This window comes from Cyprinus carpio, chromosome A19 (assembly GCF_018340385.1).
Source record: "Cyprinus carpio isolate SPL01 chromosome A19, ASM1834038v1, whole genome shotgun sequence".
NCBI lineage: Eukaryota > Metazoa > Chordata > Actinopteri > Cypriniformes > Cyprinidae > Cyprinus > Cyprinus carpio.
Window position 1 is genome coordinate 2,102,902 of NC_056590.1, and position 17,871 is coordinate 2,120,772.

At 40.3% G+C, this 17,871-nt stretch overlaps 1 protein-coding gene across 1 annotated transcript in view; it reads left to right on the top strand.

Annotated features, from left to right (window-relative positions):
- Positions 1–12,168, top strand: part of LOC109078375 (forkhead box protein O6-like) — a 31,771-nt gene extending 19,603 nt beyond the window's left edge. Inside the window, exon 2 of the mRNA XM_042776049.1 lies at positions 8,257–12,168. Coding sequence (XP_042631983.1) covers positions 8,257–9,936 — 1,680 coding nt within the window. The 3' untranslated portion in view covers positions 9,937–12,168. The remainder of the gene's footprint in view (positions 1–8,256) is intronic.
- The last annotated feature ends 5,703 nt before the right edge of the window (positions 12,169–17,871 follow it).

Sequence of the window (17,871 nt, forward strand, 5' to 3'; positions counted from 1 at the left end):
TTGAGGCATTTAAAGGGATACTCCCCCCCACAAAATGAAAATTGTGTCATTAATCACTTACCCCCATGTCGTTCCAAACCCGTAAAAGCTCTGTTCATTTTCGGAACACAATTTAAGATATTTTGGATGAAAACTAGGAGGCCTGTGACTGTCCCATAGACTGCCAAATAAATAACAGTGTCAAGGTCCATAAAAGGTATGAAAGTCATCTTCAGAATACTCCATCTGCCATCAGACGTGCAATCTGGGTTATATGAAGTGACAGGAACACTTTTTGTAAGCAAAGAAAACAAAAATAACGACTTTTTTCAATTTTTTTCGACTGTACCATCCGCTCCACAAGGATGCGCTGTTTTATTTCAAATCAAAGCTAAATAGACGTAGAAACAGCACATCCTTGTGGTGCGGATGACACAGAAGAGCAAACACAGTATACGGTGATAAGGAGAGACACAGAGGAGACCGTTGACAAAGGAATTATTGAAAAAAGTCATTATCTTTTTCTTTGCTTACAAAAAGTGTTTCCGTCGCTTCATATAACCCAGATTGCACGTCTGATGGCAGATGGAGTATTCTGACAATGACTTTCATACCTTTTCTGGACCTTGACACTGTTATTTACTTGACAGTCTATGGGACAGTCACAAGCCTCCTGGTTTTCATCCAAAATATCTTAAATTGTGTTCCGAAGATGAACGGAGCTTTACCGGGTTTGGAACGACATGGGGGTAAGTGATTAATGACAAAATTTTCATTTTGGGGTGGAGTATCCCTTTAACATATTCATACTATAAAGAAAGAAAAAGAAGAAGAAGAAGAAGAAAAATCTTCAATTTTCATTTCATGGGGACTTTAAAACACTAGGTATAATACACTTGTCCACTATTGTAAATAGTTACAGAAGCAAAACTGGGCATCATACACTAAACGACTGAGGATCATTTACACACATCCGGACTTTCAGGTTATTTCAATTACAACAAACTCATGCAGAAACACATGCCTTGTTGCTAGGAGACACATGACAAATGAAAACAACATGTGTTATAGAAAATAGTATAATATATAAAAAATATACAATATATAAAATAGGCTCAAAATAGCAAACATGTTTGATATCCTCTGATCAAGAAGCTAAAAAATGGACTGTATGCCCATCATACACCTTGTGATTTTCCAGGAAACCTGTCAACTCAAATCTGCAGACTGGTTCTGACTTTCGGCAACTAGCATCAACTTGTCCAGACTGTAAACAGGGACAAAATCTGGGCAAATGTTGTGTAGTGTATTCCAGCCTTTAGTCGTATGGAGTGTTTTGAAACAGACGTGGCTGGAACAACATGCATACCTAATAAAGACTCAAATATTTACATCAACTAAGAGAACAACACAAACTATGATAATGTTTTACTTAACAAATTACTACATAAAACACATTCCGTATTAACCAGAAATAATGTTGTTAGTAAACGTCTGTTAGCATTATTATAAGGATTGTTTGATCCTATAATTTCATATTGCTCCATCTGCCATATAGCCCACACCTCTCTCTGCTCTCCACCATTCCCATTAATCGCTGTGAGTTCTTTCTTTTCCCCCAAACAGCCGAGCACCGCCTGTGACATCACTCACAGGAAGTGCATCTTTAGTGTTGGCTAATTTCCATCGATTGCCTCCAGACAGGCTTAGCAGACGCGCCCTGTTCCCACACAGAACTCTCATTTTAAGTCTCCTCGCCTGCAGGAGTCCTCTCTCGCTCTCTCCCTCTCGCACAATGAATGCAGTCAGCGCTTTTATCTCCTACCCCACTTGTGCTTATTATCAAATAAATGCGAGGCAGAGAGATACCCATTGACAGTAGCATGCATAATGACTGCTGGCTGTGTGAAATGGATTAATAAATAATGGGTGAACGCGGCTGAAAACAGCTTTTCCAGTCCTGCGAGCGCGCAAGAATGCTCGACAGAACAATCCCCCAACACACGAGCCGTGCGTTCCGGACCGCGTCGAATGGAACACTGGGCAGAATGTAAAACAGAACGCTGCCTTGAATACTCGGAGGAGTCTGCTCAGTAAATTAGAACGCTCTTTAAAATGAGAAACAGATCGCTTGGCAAATGCTACCCAGAATAGTTTGCTAAAACTTCGAGGTAGATAGCATCTTAAACTGTGTCTTTTATTTCCACTACCGTAGCTATGGGCTTTTGTGCTGCTCAGAAACTGAATGAAATCTAAGGTACTTAGTGATTTATGTGACCTTGCGTGAAAAACGAGCCGTGATCCTTCCAAATCCCATTCATTGCCCATTGTGAAGTTGATCCAAGGGCTCTAATCCAAGGTCTACATCAATGAATAGTGGACTGAAACACTGTATCAGAGTATCATTTGATTAAAGCTTCTTTCTGGATCCACTTTGAATGGATCATATTTTGGGTATTCATCAATAGGTGCTTTAGGGAAAATATGATCTGACTGGGGAGCTAATCAGGGAACAGGTCACATCTGTCTTTTTCAGATTTGTTTGATACTATGACATCTTTGTACACCCTTTCAATATAGTTGACTCTCTGGATACAATCACAGATTCTCCCTGACTTTAAAACAAAGTGGTTTTAACAAACCACTCTGTTAATGTAAGTGCTGAAAGCCTTGCTTTCTCGCTGTATGATATTTTGTTTTTAGTGTGTCAGGGCAATTGTTAAGGCGGAACTTTCCATGTAAAATCAGGCTTTTTATGACTTGTCGTGGGCAGATGTGCCTAACATGAAAACAAGAGGGCGGAGGAGACCATTGGCGCCAGGCGGTCAAATACATAGGTAATGATCTTAGTTCATAAACCTCAATTTGACAAAATGTACCAAGCTGCATATTAGCATAAATTATAAAAGATGGTAAAATTTAGAACAATGTCATTTAGTTGCTCCTTTCCACAAATAGGGTACAAAATAAGACTTGGAAGTATAAAGAAATCTGTCAGTTGTTTTATTATTATCTGCCAGAACGATCACAGCATGGCAAGTAACAAGGTTCACATTTAGCCTAAACAGTAAGATGCCAAATGTTGGTTTGTAGTTTTTAATGAACCAACATTTATCTGTGGAATATGCCACTTCTTTAAGGAAGCATTACTACCCTGAATCTAATCTGCAGTCTATTTAGTTATGTAATGAAATCTCCTAATTTTTCATCTTGATCTCAATGCTGATTATTACGCCCGTCATCAGTCTTCCTCTACACACCTCCTGCCTGGCCAACATCCCTTCAATCCCTGTTACTTTGTGTTCCAGGGGTAATAGTCAGCTAAGAGGCCACCAAATTTAACCATGAATAGCCCTAGATTTCTCTCGATTATGCAGGCTGGAGTGGGATTAAACCTGATTGCCAGATTTTTCTGGTTTGCCGAGCATATTTGAAAATGTCTGTTTATTTACATTTACGTTTAGTCATTTTGCAGACACTTTTATCCAAAGTGACTTACAACTGGGGGATACATAAAGTGATTCTTCTTAAAGAAGCAAAAAGACACAGGGAGTGCTCGTAATACCAAGTTTCAAGTATTGTTCAAATAAGTACAAGCTAGAAAGGGAAGGAATGAAAAAAGAAGGGAAGATCATTCCACCAGCCAGGAATAGTGAATGAGAATGTTCTGGAAAGTGATTTTGAGCCTCTCTGTGATGGTACCACGAGGCGTCACTCACTAGCGGATCTCAGACTTCTGGAGGGGATGTAGATTTGTAATAGTGAGTGGAAGTTGGTGCGTGTTGAGCCTGTGGCTGTTCTATATGCAAGCATCCATGTCTTGAACTTGATGCGAGCCGCAACCGGTAGCCAGTGCAAGGAGATAAAGAGATGTGTAACATGGGCTCTTTTGGGCTCGTTGAAGACCAGTCATGCCGCTGCAGTCTGAATCATTTGTAGAGGATTGATTGTGCTTGATGGAAGTCCAGCCAGAAGAGCATTACAGTAGTCCAGCCTAGAAATGACAAGGGCCTGGACAAGAAGTTGTGCAGCATGCTCCGTTAGAAAGGGCCTGATCCCAGGTATATCAGGTTGTGTTTGAATGTAGAGCAAGTGTGTGTGTGTTTAAATGTTTTCTCCATTGAGCACACTGTTCTATTTGGAAGCACAGCCTTCATGTGTGTGTTTGACTAGCAGGGTGTTTTAAAATGCTTGTGATTAAAATGCTAACTGATTGGCCACTAGTAGACATTACTCAACAGCCGTATCCAGCTGTATCAGGTGGCAGTAAGCTTCACTTCATTGGTAGTTGTTGCACTTTGTTGCATCGCCAACATGCTGTTGCTTACTTTATATTGCCAACTATGTTTGGCAGTGAATCCAAGCTTTACTGTCATTGCAAATGACTGTCAGACTGTAAATCAAGAAGTTGTAATTTGTAAATGCCATGCATCTGATGACTTTACATAGCATCGTTGCAGAAGACAAAAATCATTCACTGGTGAAACATCTATTATAATAAAATTAATCTTCTTTGTCAGAATTCACTAATAATGTTGACCAAATAATAGTTAGCAGGGGCTAACTGCAGACACTAAGCAGCTAATACTGTTATACCTCATATTTGATAGAGAGGTCATCATTACTGCAGTATTACACTGGGACTTTATGTAAGCTTTGATAAGAGAGTATCAGTTAATAGTTGTAGATGTAACCAGAATAGTTGCAGAGAGTGCGTTTGGGTGTGGCAGAGAGAGCCAAAGCAGGTCATAAGCATACGGCTACATGGCTGGCCAGTGAATGACTCAGAAGGCAGAAGAGCTTGAAGGTGTCTGGGTCAAATTCCGTACCACAGGCCTGCTATTTATAACACTCACCACAGGCCACACTACCACAGCAATTGTGACTTCATGAATAATCTGCTTTCATCAAACACCCATTGCTCTACCTCTTCCCCCGTCTTAATGGAGACACTAAGGGCAAAGAGCAGATGTTATCAATGACTAAACAATGACTTGTGGCCTTTCAAGTCTAAGAGTTTTCATATTTAAAAAATGCAAGCTTTCTACAACAAGCTCATGTGTAGACGGCTGTTTGGTGAACTGATCTATGGAGTGGTGGGGTGCTGGTAGCTACTGTGAAGTTATGCAGCCTATAGTTGACTTGCTAATCACTGTTCCTCTGAGACAACTCGAGCGACGGTTTGACTGCCGATGATTGAAGCTCTCTTGCGAGTTGGGCGAGTCGTCTGACTGTCAGAGATGAAAGGATGTTTGCAGTTTACCTGCAGCATCAAACGGCATCTGCCTCTCTCTTCCCCCCCGCTTCTCGCACGTACCTCCTCTTTTCCCATTTCCACAGTTGTCATGGTTACCCCTGCAACAGAGCGCGCTTGCCGGAGCTGTCAGGGCGTCATGCTCAGATCACCTCGTGCAGGTCGTTTCGGCATGCAGTTCCCACTCGTGGCACCGCGCTTCAATTTGGCTTTGATTAAGTCAGCCCAGGAAGCATCTGGCTCTTTCACCAGCACGGGGGCTCGTGTAATTTGGCAGAATAACCGAAGGAGAATAAAACCCCTTCCTGGGGGGTAAGGGGACGCAAATACATCTTGCTTATCCAATTTCTCACCGCTCTGAATGGGAGCGGAGCAAAATGCAGCAAATCTGCCACTGGTGTTGTGGGAAGAATTAGCCCCTCAGGTGTGAGGTGACACTGAAACAGCACGCTCTCCGAGATTAGCCTGCTTTACAATCGATATCCAGCTGTAGTGTAAATTTTGCCAAGGTAATTGGCTCTTTTCAGTGACTGATATCTGACCACTCATGTGAGCGGTAATGGTTCTCAGAATCACTACGGAAAACAAGAGGCTGCTTTCCGTAAGGGGGTGCGATGGGGGATTATGGAGTATAGATGGGCTGATAGACGCACTTGAAGTGTAATTGTATTGTGGATGATTGAGGGGCAGGAAGTAGATTTGTTTTGTCTTATTTGCATTTTTTCTTCAGTCAGAGCAGGTGAATGAAATTAGTAGTGTGATTTGTGGAGGGATGGAGAGTGAGTGAAAAGAGAGTGATAAACAGATGCGGTACACAGGGAAAGAGATGAATGAGTGTGAGAATGAGGGAATCTGAGTGAAGGAAGGTGTGAAGAGGCTATGTAGCTTTGAGATTAAGAGACGGTGTGTAATTGTAAGGAGTGGAGCTTGCACTACATAAATGATGCTGTGTACACATGTCAATCCATAATATGGATTGTTGGTAATGTTGAGAATTTGATGGACTGATGATTTTCATGCTGGATAAAGAGAAACAGAGAGGTAAACAGAGATCAGTTAAGACGATCGGTTGAGACTCTGAATGCTGTGTACCATGCCCATCGTCCAGAATCGACAATAAGGAGCATTGTCCTGGGCCCTGTGATGAGGGCACTTTATGATATAGCCTATTCATTGCATCTGAGGGAGAGGGGACCTAGCATAAATATTTTGTCCCAGGCCCCATGAATTTTAGGCATGACCATGATGTGAGCACCACCTTCCTGTGTAAAGAGCATGCAACAGGGAGAAGCAGATTGAGGGATTTGGCCTTTTTACTTTTTTTTTTTAGGGATGGTTAGGAACATGCTGTCCTAGTCTGTTCTGAGTATCAATGTGGTCTCGGAGTAGTTGGCCTCATTCTTTGTATTTATCTTTCTTATGATGTCTTATAAGCCTAGCATATCATTCTCCAGCTAATCAAAACTCAGCTTTATTCAAAGGAATCCATTCCAACCTCAGTAGAAACTAATCAATAAAAATGTCTGATTGCAACAGATTTTTCTAATATAGCCTATAAAATAAGTAAATATCTTGTTGATTTTAATTATTTCTGCTATATATGTGTGGAGGTACTGGATAAATACTTTAAGCATGCTATTGAGAGTGCAATCTTTACACTGAAAAAAAAAGTATGCTATAAGGTATGGGAGACCTTGCAATTGTGTGAAATATAAAGTTCATTAATAGGCAAGATGCACAACAGAATGTTTGAAAAAGCTTTTGCTGTGACTTTATTTACTATATAGTACAGCCTTGAACATTTATAATAAAAAATTTAAGTCACATAATTTAATTTAATTAAAATCATATTTATTAAATCCAGAAGACTTACTCATGTGAAATAACTCTGTGCAGTAATATACACATAGCTACCTTATGTGAACAGGTGTTTCATGTCATAGTTGCTATACTGCACTGCTGGAACAATGTATTGACCAATTCACATCCAAGACTGTGACTATCATTAACATTCTTAACTCGATTGTTGTTGTACAGCAAAGAAAGAAATGCACTTCTCTGCTGCATTTGTATCACAGAAGCCTTTCCCTCTCGCTCTCTCTCATTCTCTCTCTGGTTTCCTTTGTCTGATGCTCCTCCAGAATCGCTAGTTTGCCAAAATCACGCCTCGCTCTCGCTTTCTCATCTCACTCTCTGGCTTTCCCTTATATTTCCCCAAGACTGCAATCGATAGAGGCGTCTGTGATCAGGTTGCCACGTGTGATTCATTTGGGTAACCTTGACTACGGTTTGATGTGTGTGTGGACTTTGCTTGGCTAGCTGCAGCGTGAGTCAGAGAAAGCGTGTGCCATGCAGGAGCTGGTCTGCTTACAGTATTGATTTGCCTGAGCAGCCAAGAGGGGTTTCACCTCTTCCTGCAATGAGTGCTCCTACTTTTGAGTTTTTATAGGAACTTGCATAATTCTTGTGAGATTAGAACCCTGAATGGTCTTATTTTGAACATCTGTTGATTTGCATGCCATTTGCTTAATATACAATACTTCTAAATTCCCCTTTTTGGGAAATGTACATAACTTGAAAATGTCTGAGAATAATCCTTTTAATGTACCACAGTTCAGGGTTCTTCAGCAGAGGGTGTCCATCAATTACTGTTTGATTTGTACAAAACAAAAAAACAAAAAAAAAAAACAGTGTGTGTTAAACAATGATTCTGTACATCATTAACGATTATTTTGGCTCTGTAATGTATTTATCATAATAAAATATGAACATATATTAAAATAGTTATTTAAGTATAATTTTATAGGTCAGGCCCAATGTAACGCTCAGTTTTACAGAATATGTAATTGGGTCCTTGCCCAGTCTCTATTATCTACCAGGGGTCCTTGGGCTGAAAAAAGGGTGTATAAATATCTTCATTTTCTACATAAGATTAAGCCACACAAGATTAATAAACCTCAATTCAAAATCACTAATGCCTCTATCTTATTTCTCCCTGTTCCCTTTATTTCTCCTTTCCACAGAACTCCATCAGACACAACCTCTCTCTACATACCCGCTTCATCCGTGTTCAAAATGAGGGAACAGGAAAAAGTTCCTGGTGGATGCTTAACCCAGAGGGCGGAAAGATGGGCAAAGGGCCCCGAAGACGAGCTGTATCCATGGACAATGGCACTAAATACCTAAAGAGCAGAGGCCGAGTCAGCCGGAAGAGAGCAGGAGCTGTGGGAATGGGCCGAGAGCTTGGAGGACCCGGAATACAGGGATCGCCAGAACATGGAAGCCCAGCTGGTAAGGGTATATTGGGAGTTGGGGGTGAAGAGTTTGATGCCTGGACCGACCTCCACTCCAGAACAAGCTCCTCTGCATCAACATTAAGTGGATGCTTGTCTCCTATTCTGGCTGAGACAGAACCTGATGAACCAGAGGAAGGAGGACTTTCCTGCTCAGCCTCCCCAAGACTCTACCCTAGCCCCACCAGCACAAGATCTCCAGCCCTGGGAACAGGGGGACATTGTCCATCTGTCGAGCTACCGCACCTAGCTGATTTAACTGGAGCCATCAGTTTGGAAGAGGGCTACTCCCAGCCTCTACCACTTAAGCGCAATGGATATCACTATGGCCCTGGACCCAAAGGAGAGACCTCCTACTGTGGAACGGTCTATGGCCAACCATCCATGGGCATGCTTAGGCATCATACGCCTATGCAGACGATTCAGGAAAACAAGCCTACTAGCTTCCAGCGTGCTCTTAGGGCATACTCAGAGAACAATGCCCTTGAAAGTCTGCTTGCTGGAGGGCTACAATTCTGTGGTAAGGACATGGTTGTGGGGCAAGGAGCAGTGTCCCATTCCCTTATGTCACAATCTAACAGTGCCGTGCACTCTCATGGCCACAATCACAGCCAGAATCACAATCATAACCCAGAGCATAGCCACAATCGCAATTCCAGTCAGAGTCTTCAAAATGGTCATGGAGTAACCCACGAGCAAAACCCAAGCCATCATCACAATCCTAATCAAGCTCATAATAAGCATCACCCAGGTCTTGAATACAATCACCACAAACACCATCGTGGCCATGACTATGTTCAATCTCATGACCACAAACTCAGTGCTAGTCCCAATCCCAACCACATGCACAATCACCTGCAACACAACAACTCCAGACAACCAGATCTTGCTCCCAGGGTAAACAATGACATGTTGCAACCCTACAACCACAAATCACCCAGCATTTATGGCTCACGTGCTCACCTTCCTTCTACTGCCCTGCCTCCTAACCCTGCCAGTGTCTTGGATGTACCCCAAGACCCTTGTCGCCTGGCTTCAGCCCCCCACCCTCGCCATCAGTCCTACCCAGGTTCCCACCTCCACCAGGGCATGACAGAACCCTGGCAGGGTTATTACCACCACACATCACAGAATTCTAATTACCACAGCAACCACCAAGCTAACCATCACCAGGATTCTCACAACCGGTTGCAGTCCGAGCTGGAAATGGATGTGCACCAGAGCAGTCTGGATTGCGACGTGGAATCCATCCTCCTGAATGACTTCATGGACTCAACAGAGGGAATGGACTTTAACTTTGACGGGTCACTATCACAGGGTGTTGGCATGGGGATGGGTTTGGGAATGGGAATGGGGGTTTTTGCAGGGCCTCAGCAATCACATAACAGCCAGAGTTGGGTGCCTGGGTGAACTTTGGAGGCATTGAGGACCTATATTTAGGCAAAACCTTCAACCATACAGCCTTCTGAAGGGCAGCAGGTCAAGTCGGGAACTCTAATGAGCAAATTGACCAAGATTCCCTTTTTCTGATGTCAGAGTTATCCCTTGCCCCATTTCCTTCTTCTATTCAATTTTCCCTCCTGTGGAATAATGTCATAGTGCCCTAACGATCCTTTCTGTGGTTCATGTCCTTCAGTTTGTGCTCAATTCATCACCTCCATGTCTTTCTGGGCAAAAGCTCTGAAGCACTTTACATCGCCATCTATTCCGATGCTGTAATGACCACCCCATGACCTGGGAGGAATCACATTGTCCGCTGGCCTGGGTTTAATGTATGCAAACGACTTTGTTATCCTTCCTGAAAAAAAAAAAAAAAAAGTAAATAATTAAGCGTTGGTGTTGTTTTACTAAACATGAGTACAGGATTGAGCAGTTTCTATAGCTGTCTGATTGTCTGTGCTGTCATTTGTGTATCCATCATTGTGTGCGGGTGTCTGAGTGTTTGAGTGTGGAGCTGCTTTTCTTTGGTAAATGTGTGCACCTCCTCCCAAGTAGGTCTATTGGATGTCCCTTTATTGGAGGCCAGGACAGTCATCCATCAGACACACTCTATTGATATTCAGCATATCCTTTTTAATCTCCAAAGTAATGCACCAGCTATGCATCACTGTTGCAAATAGAATGTGATGCTTGGATTGTGCAGGGCTGTTTTTCCCCCGGACACACAACGGCTTAATGTGTTTTGGCGAAAGTGATGATTAAAGTCACTCTGCAGTAAGTGTGTGTGTGTGGGAGGGGGGGAATTTAGAAGGAGGTAGGGAGGGCAGAGATAGAGAGATAGAGGGGGAAAAGGAGAAATGCAAATTTTATCACTATGCCCCCTTCCTCTCCATTCTGTGAATATATAAAGCTTTTCCTGTAATGAAATAAGGAACGATCCAACACTACCGCACATCCTGTGCAGGGCTTTCTCCTGGTTCACCTCAGCCTAACTACTCCGTGGCAGCCTTCCTCTGTCTTCAACCAATGTACTGGCTTTATTCTGGCTACATTAGGATTATTCATCCTTCTGCCTATGCAGTGTTACCCTAGGTAATCAATGATGATTGATCAAATTTGAAGCTTTGTCAACCCTTATTAACTGTGTGTTAATGTAATACAGAGCTGGAATTGTATCCTTAATGAGTTACAGCTTGACTAACCTGACTAACTATTTGATGGTAGTGCTACTTCAAGGTTGCAAAAGGGAAGGTGTCTCATATCTGGTTTGAGGTCACAACAACTTTACAGAATGACAATTCCACCATTTTCCAGAGCCTTTGTGTCCTACACTAGTGAACTCTATACTGATTAATTCAGTCAGCAAGCAAAAATATGGGTGCTATCTTCTCTTTGCAGACATCCCCTATCATGTTGCCCTTATCCAGTGATCTCCCAGACTCAAGTAATTTATATTTTCTCATTCTGAATGTAACTTAACACCAAGTATTCAAATAGAAAGACTCCTCTTATTATGACATGGTTTGGTGAGGTTAGAGGAAACATATTGGGTACATTTATGCACACATTGTAGATCCCAGTTGTCTTATCCTATTATGGCCACTAGATAGGGGTGGAAGTAATGGAAACACCACATAGAAAAGGAGCTTCAAGGGAGCTTGTCAAGGGAAACAGGATCAAAAACAATGATAGCATATGCCAAACATAGTAAAAAATCATTGTCAAAGACAAACAGAAGTCGCAAGTCAGTGCTCTCTGACAATCGAAAACATACAAAGTACAACATCAAAAATTGGGCTATGTGAATCAGTGCTTTACAGAAGGCATTTTCTAGCATCAGATGATAAAAGCACTGTTCACTTGTGATGTTCCTTAATAACAGGATTATAATGTCTCCATGCACATTATTAAACAAATTCAAGAGTAATTTCATGGCTGCCAGGATAAAGTCACCTTCCATGGTGACTCAAATCACCAAATCAGAACATCTTTGAATTTTTATGTAAATTTCTGGAGCACAATGATTCCACCCCCTTCATTACTAAAGAATTTGAGAGGTCTGTTCCTTTAGCATTGCAACAAGTACTTGTTGTGAAGGAACTCTTATCATTTCCTTGATATTTATATACTGTTTTGGTGTTATAGGTTATCTTGTCTACTTGTTTGTATCTTTATTTGCTTTTGTCTACCATTACTGATGTTCCATAAATAATAAAATGATATATGGAAATTGCAGACATGCATAAGGAAAAATCATATATAAATAAAAATAAAACACTCCAGGTGCTTTCTCAGAGGCTGAAACTGTTCACAGATACATGACTCGGATGCAGCTTTTTGTTCTGCTTAAATTTTGATGAGAAAAAACGTACATGGAGAGAGAAATGGAGAGCGCAGTTAAAAAAGATAAAGGAAGCTGACACAGAGTGAGTTGAAAAGGACGGCACTAGGTTGCTTGAAAGAAAAAAAACCCTCACAGATAGTGATGGTGTGTGTGTGTGTGTGTGTGTGTGTGTGTTTGTGTGCATTAGAGAGAGAGTCTGTCAGAGTAGCTTCCTTCAGCAGAGCTGTTTGAATCAGGCCAAATGTCAAGTGGCTCTCTACAGTGTTTCTCACACAGCCCGATCAGATAGCCATCCCTCTTTCTCACTGTCTCTCTATCCTGCCAAGGACAATGAGCCCTGTCTTCATCCGCTTTCATTCCCGTCTTTATGTTCGAGGTGGCCAGGAATCTGTTGTTATCCAACTGTGATTTTGATTGCTGGCCTACGCCTGCTTCAGTGCTCAGCTTCATCTGTGTGTGAGTGTGTATGTGTGTGTGTAGCACAGTGACGTACCTGAAATGATATGAAAATGAACTGAAATTGTGCCCTGGTATTTACTATGCCTGGCTATCAGTAATATAATATACACAGTTTATATTTATTGGGTATAAAGATGGGCTTGTGGATGACTCCTGTATCCCATTCATCTATATTACAAGATCATGATTCTATTACAGTTCATTTCTGTCACAATGCTGTACAAAAATCTGTATTGAGAAAATTGTATAATATTTTTTGAGAAGCAAATATCAGTTTTATTTCTTTTTTAAATGATGTATCTGCTCATCTTGTGGCCTGTAAAATAAAACAAAAGAGAACTTGAAAATTTTGAAAGTCTTTTTCTGCCAATGTGTGTAAAGAATCACAAATGATGTATTTTTAATGCTTCAGCTGGTTTGGTTTAGACAACAATGCACTTACTTCAGTATTATGAAGTATGTTTGAGTGAAAATATATAGTGAATGAGAAAAAAAGAGAGGGCAGGGCTTAATTTTAGTGAATTTCCTTGCTATCTCTAGCTTGCAAGAATATGGTGTTTGAAGGGGAGTAGTTAAGGATGTTCTGGCTAAGCTGTAAAACTGACATCAGAGAAGGAACGTCATTCCAGAAGGGAAGCAAATGTTCACATTTTGACTGAAGATTACAATATATAGCCAATTAGTTCACAGTGAAAGTAAATTTAGTAGAAAAGAAACATCTGAGACAATCTAAATATTAAACCATAAATGAGAATTCAATTAAGTCTCCTGAACTAATGAAAGCATGACTCCTGAGCAATAAATGTTTCCTTTGGGATACCACAGAGGTCCATGAGAATAATACTCATTATGTGTGTTTCCATGGGAAATTCATATGGTAACAACAGGAAATGGAACAGGTAACAACAGGAAATGCAGTTCACATTGAGAATCAACATTCCAAGATCTAACTGCTGTTTACAGCTGCCTTCTAAGGTGACATGACTGATTTGAAACGCTTTACATAGTACGCAAGTCCTCACACAGTTGATTTCTACAATTCTATACTTCACTTAAAAAACACATTACCTCAATTCTAACTTCACACACATAAAACACAAAAATCTTTATGTACACATTACACATATACATTATTTAGAATTTACACACAACTCCAACATCACACTTAAAAAACACATTACCTTTCTGGACAGCCTTCACATTGGAAGCACATTTGTGATGTGGGCACGTGTATGCGTTTATGTTACCTTTCTGGACAGCCTTCACATTGGAAGCACATTTGTGATGTGGGCAGTTCACTAGATTTTTGGAACAGAATGTGTATGCGTTAATGTAAAAGTGCATCATTTACTATGCGTGTGTGTGTGTGTGTGTGAGAGAGAGAGAGATAAGGCTCGTTAACACCCCTGATGCTGTTCCACAGCTGTCCTCGTCCCTATGGAAGCAGTCTCACTGAGGGAATGCCGGCATCTGCAGTGCCATACTGTTCCCCATCTTTCTCTGAGATTCACACACACACACACACACACTCATCTCTGGCTCTGCCTCGCCTCCACAGGCGACTGTTTGTGAGCGAGAAACGGACAACTGAGTCGTGAGAGAAAAAAGAGAGAAGAGTGAAACGTACTGGAAACACATGCTCACTCTGAACAAGACTCCTCCCCTCTTCCCTTGGGAAAACATATCCATAATAAAAATTCTGTCACCATTTACTTACATCAGTAACCTCTTGTTGTTCCAAAACTGTTTGACTTCTTTTTACACAAAAGCTCCAAATCAATCTCCAAACACTGTCTGTCAAGCTCCAAAAATATAAAACCAACATCAGAATCACTATACTGTAGCAGTTAGTATAGATGGCTTGTGCACTATGTTCTTCCAGTGTTCTTAAATCATGCTATAGCTTTGTGTGAGAAGCAGACTGGAGCTCTTGGAGGCGTGCCGTGGGCGGAGCTACATAGTCACGAGCACATGAAGCTTTTGTGTAGCGATCGTCTGCAAGCTGTGACATCGACATATAACAGGACCAAAACTTTACTGACTTAAATTAACTATGGAGAAAGATCAATTGTATCTCGATGAATTCCGTAACCCCAGTGAAGCATGTTGATGGACTGCTTTTGCTCTCACTCTTCTGGGATAAGTGTCTGTACAAGGAATGCCACCTTTTATGACATCATTCAGGGCCATACTCGAGAAAAAATAAATAAATAAAAAATAAATAAACCTCCCAACACTGAAGGAGAGTCTTTGGCACAGAAATACTCTGTCATGCGTCCAACTCATTTTTTTGAGACTTTGATCATGTTTAGCATGAGAATCCAACTCTTTAGCAGTGAAAATAAGTCTGAATGCATGTATTAGCATTAGACCTCCCCTTTAAAGTTTGTTGTGTGTTTTTGTCATTTTTATTAGTTTGTTATTTTTAAATATGTATATAGCTATAATTTTTATTCATTTTTTTTGTTTGAATTCTTAGAACATACTGAAGAAGTATAGGATTCATATAGGCTACTCTTACAGTGCTTCATGTTTTTTTTTGGAGATTAAAAGATGTTGGTCATTATGAGCTGTTGTATAAATTTACATTTATGCATTTAGCAGATGCTTTTAACCAAGGCATCTTACAAAAGAGTAACAAAGCAATTCATCAAAGAGTCAACAATCGTTGTAGCACAAAGTGCCAGTATTGGTATTAAAAAGAACTGTGAGAAGATTCTTCAAAAATTCTCCTTTTGTGTTCCAAGGGGGAAAATAAAATTTTTGGAACAAGATAGGGTATGTCAAAAATGACAGATTTTTTCATTTTAAGTAAACTGATCCTTTAAACCTGCGTTCCTATAAGCTGTCTGTACAATGGATGGATGGATGGATGATCTTTTCCGATCATAATATCAGGTAAATTTAACATCTGAATATCAAGTAAAAAAAAAAATTAAAAAAAAATTCAGCATTGTGTCCAATCTCACATGTGAGGCGCTATTACAGACCTCTGTCTCCACGTGCTCTCTAAATATCAAGTGCCCTCATTATCGTCAGACAATAGAGGTTTCCGGATTCACGGGCCCTTTTCATCCCCGTGAGCAGGATTTGTCAAAACAGCATGTGTTATTGAACCCGGGTTTCTCACCGTGCTCAATGCAAATGAGAGCAGCCTGATTTATTCCCAGTGTTTGATGGATTTATTCTGACAGAGGAAGTGACAGCGCTGTGACAGCCAAGCCCCCCCAACCTTTTCTATTTCAATTCTTATTCTATAATGCATTCTATTCTGAACTTCTTTCTCAGCTCTCAGGGCTTTTTCTCAGCATTGTGGTGTAGAAAGGGCTGCATTATTCATGATCATATATTCATTGTCATTTCATATACCACCTCTGATTTGCATTCAACTCCATCCTCGTACTCTCTAATAACTGCGGATACTTTGTAAATTCTGTGAGGAATGGGCTGATATGTATTTTCAATGACTTCATTTGTGGTTCATGATGTACACGCCATGAAGGTATATGGACTTACTGAAATAGGGTTTAATTTGACGTGGCATATAAGCCTTGAATTACATTTGACTGAGTGGAGGGATGTTTTAATACTGAAGTGCTGTGGCAAAGCAACCAAAAGTGATTCATTTTTAATGATTTGGGGTGACTAGAGACCATTGCAGATGCAACAAAGTTCAGCAGTTAAACTTTATGTAAATGAGCAGTAATGTAGGTAAGCATAAAATACAATGACGCATTTACGCTGAGAGACTTGCAACAAGCGACTGGAAGTCATTCTATTCCAAAGGGAGCTGGTTACATGACATTACAAACGACAGAGATTTCTCTCGACGCAACTTTGTCTCCCATAAATATGCATGTGAATGGAGGAGACTGGAAACACAAGCGCATACAAAACATTTAGCATTTCACGGCTTACGAAACTTGCAAATTCATATGACATATGATGTGACCAAAAGATCTAAACACCATTGCATAGACCTTATTCAACCTGATGAACTAAAAGCAACAGTTAAAAATTGACCCATTAAAAAACAGTAATCAGTTGGCAGCTAGGTTTCCAGCTGATATCAAGTTACTGTTAAATTAACGGTGTCTTGCTGTTGCTTAAATGTACAGTTGGTTACTGTTTTTTTTTTTGCAAAAACAGTATAAAGCTGTTATTTTCTACATTCACAGTACAATATTGTCAAAAGCACCAACAATTGCTTTATGTTTATCTGCATTTCTTCAGCAGAGCTGTATTTAAAGGATTTTACTGTAAACTACATACAAATATGCATGTTATTGTGTGTCTAATGAGCAATGGAATGCGGGGGAAATAATAAAAATATAGCAAAGTATATTCTTGTATCAAGAACACAGCCCTTTATTGTTCAGTGTAGGTAGTGTTGCATTTTAGCATATTGCTAAGTGTTAGACATTGTCACCTGTAAATCCATATATAAACATAGTTCAGAGAAAGTAGTGGGTTCATTGAAACATGCATTTTCTATACAGCTACATTGAAACAATATCCATACAAATAAACATGAATTGAATTGAATGTTAGCATCCAAGAATCTAAACTCTTAATTAATTCCATCATGCATGCTTACGGTTTGTACTCCATACTGAAATGGTGATAAGTACAAAAGACAGCAATAATCCCAGATAGAAAAGATGGCTGGAAGCCCTCACAAATGATGTGCTCTTCAAGGCCTTGTCCACACTAATACATTTTTGTTTGAAAATGCATCTTTTTCTCATCATTTTGGCCTTCAGTCCACACTGAGACTGTGTTTTTGTCAAGGAAAATTAAGCTCTTTGAAAATGTGGATAAATGTAGTATAAATGTAGTGTGGACTCTGAAAACGGAGGCTTTTGAAAACGACGACACATTTAGTCATGTGACGCATATTGTACAAATAGACATCTGTGTTTATGTAGGTATTGTGCCTGTTATGTGCTATTCTCTTTCACACTGTTGCTAATGGCGGTTTCTGTGCTGATTTTAAATATTAATAATAGTGCTGATACTGTTTTTATTAATAATTGTTATTAATATTTTTGAACTCATAAAATTGCAGGTATAAATGTTTCCTAAGAATTAGCCAAATGTAA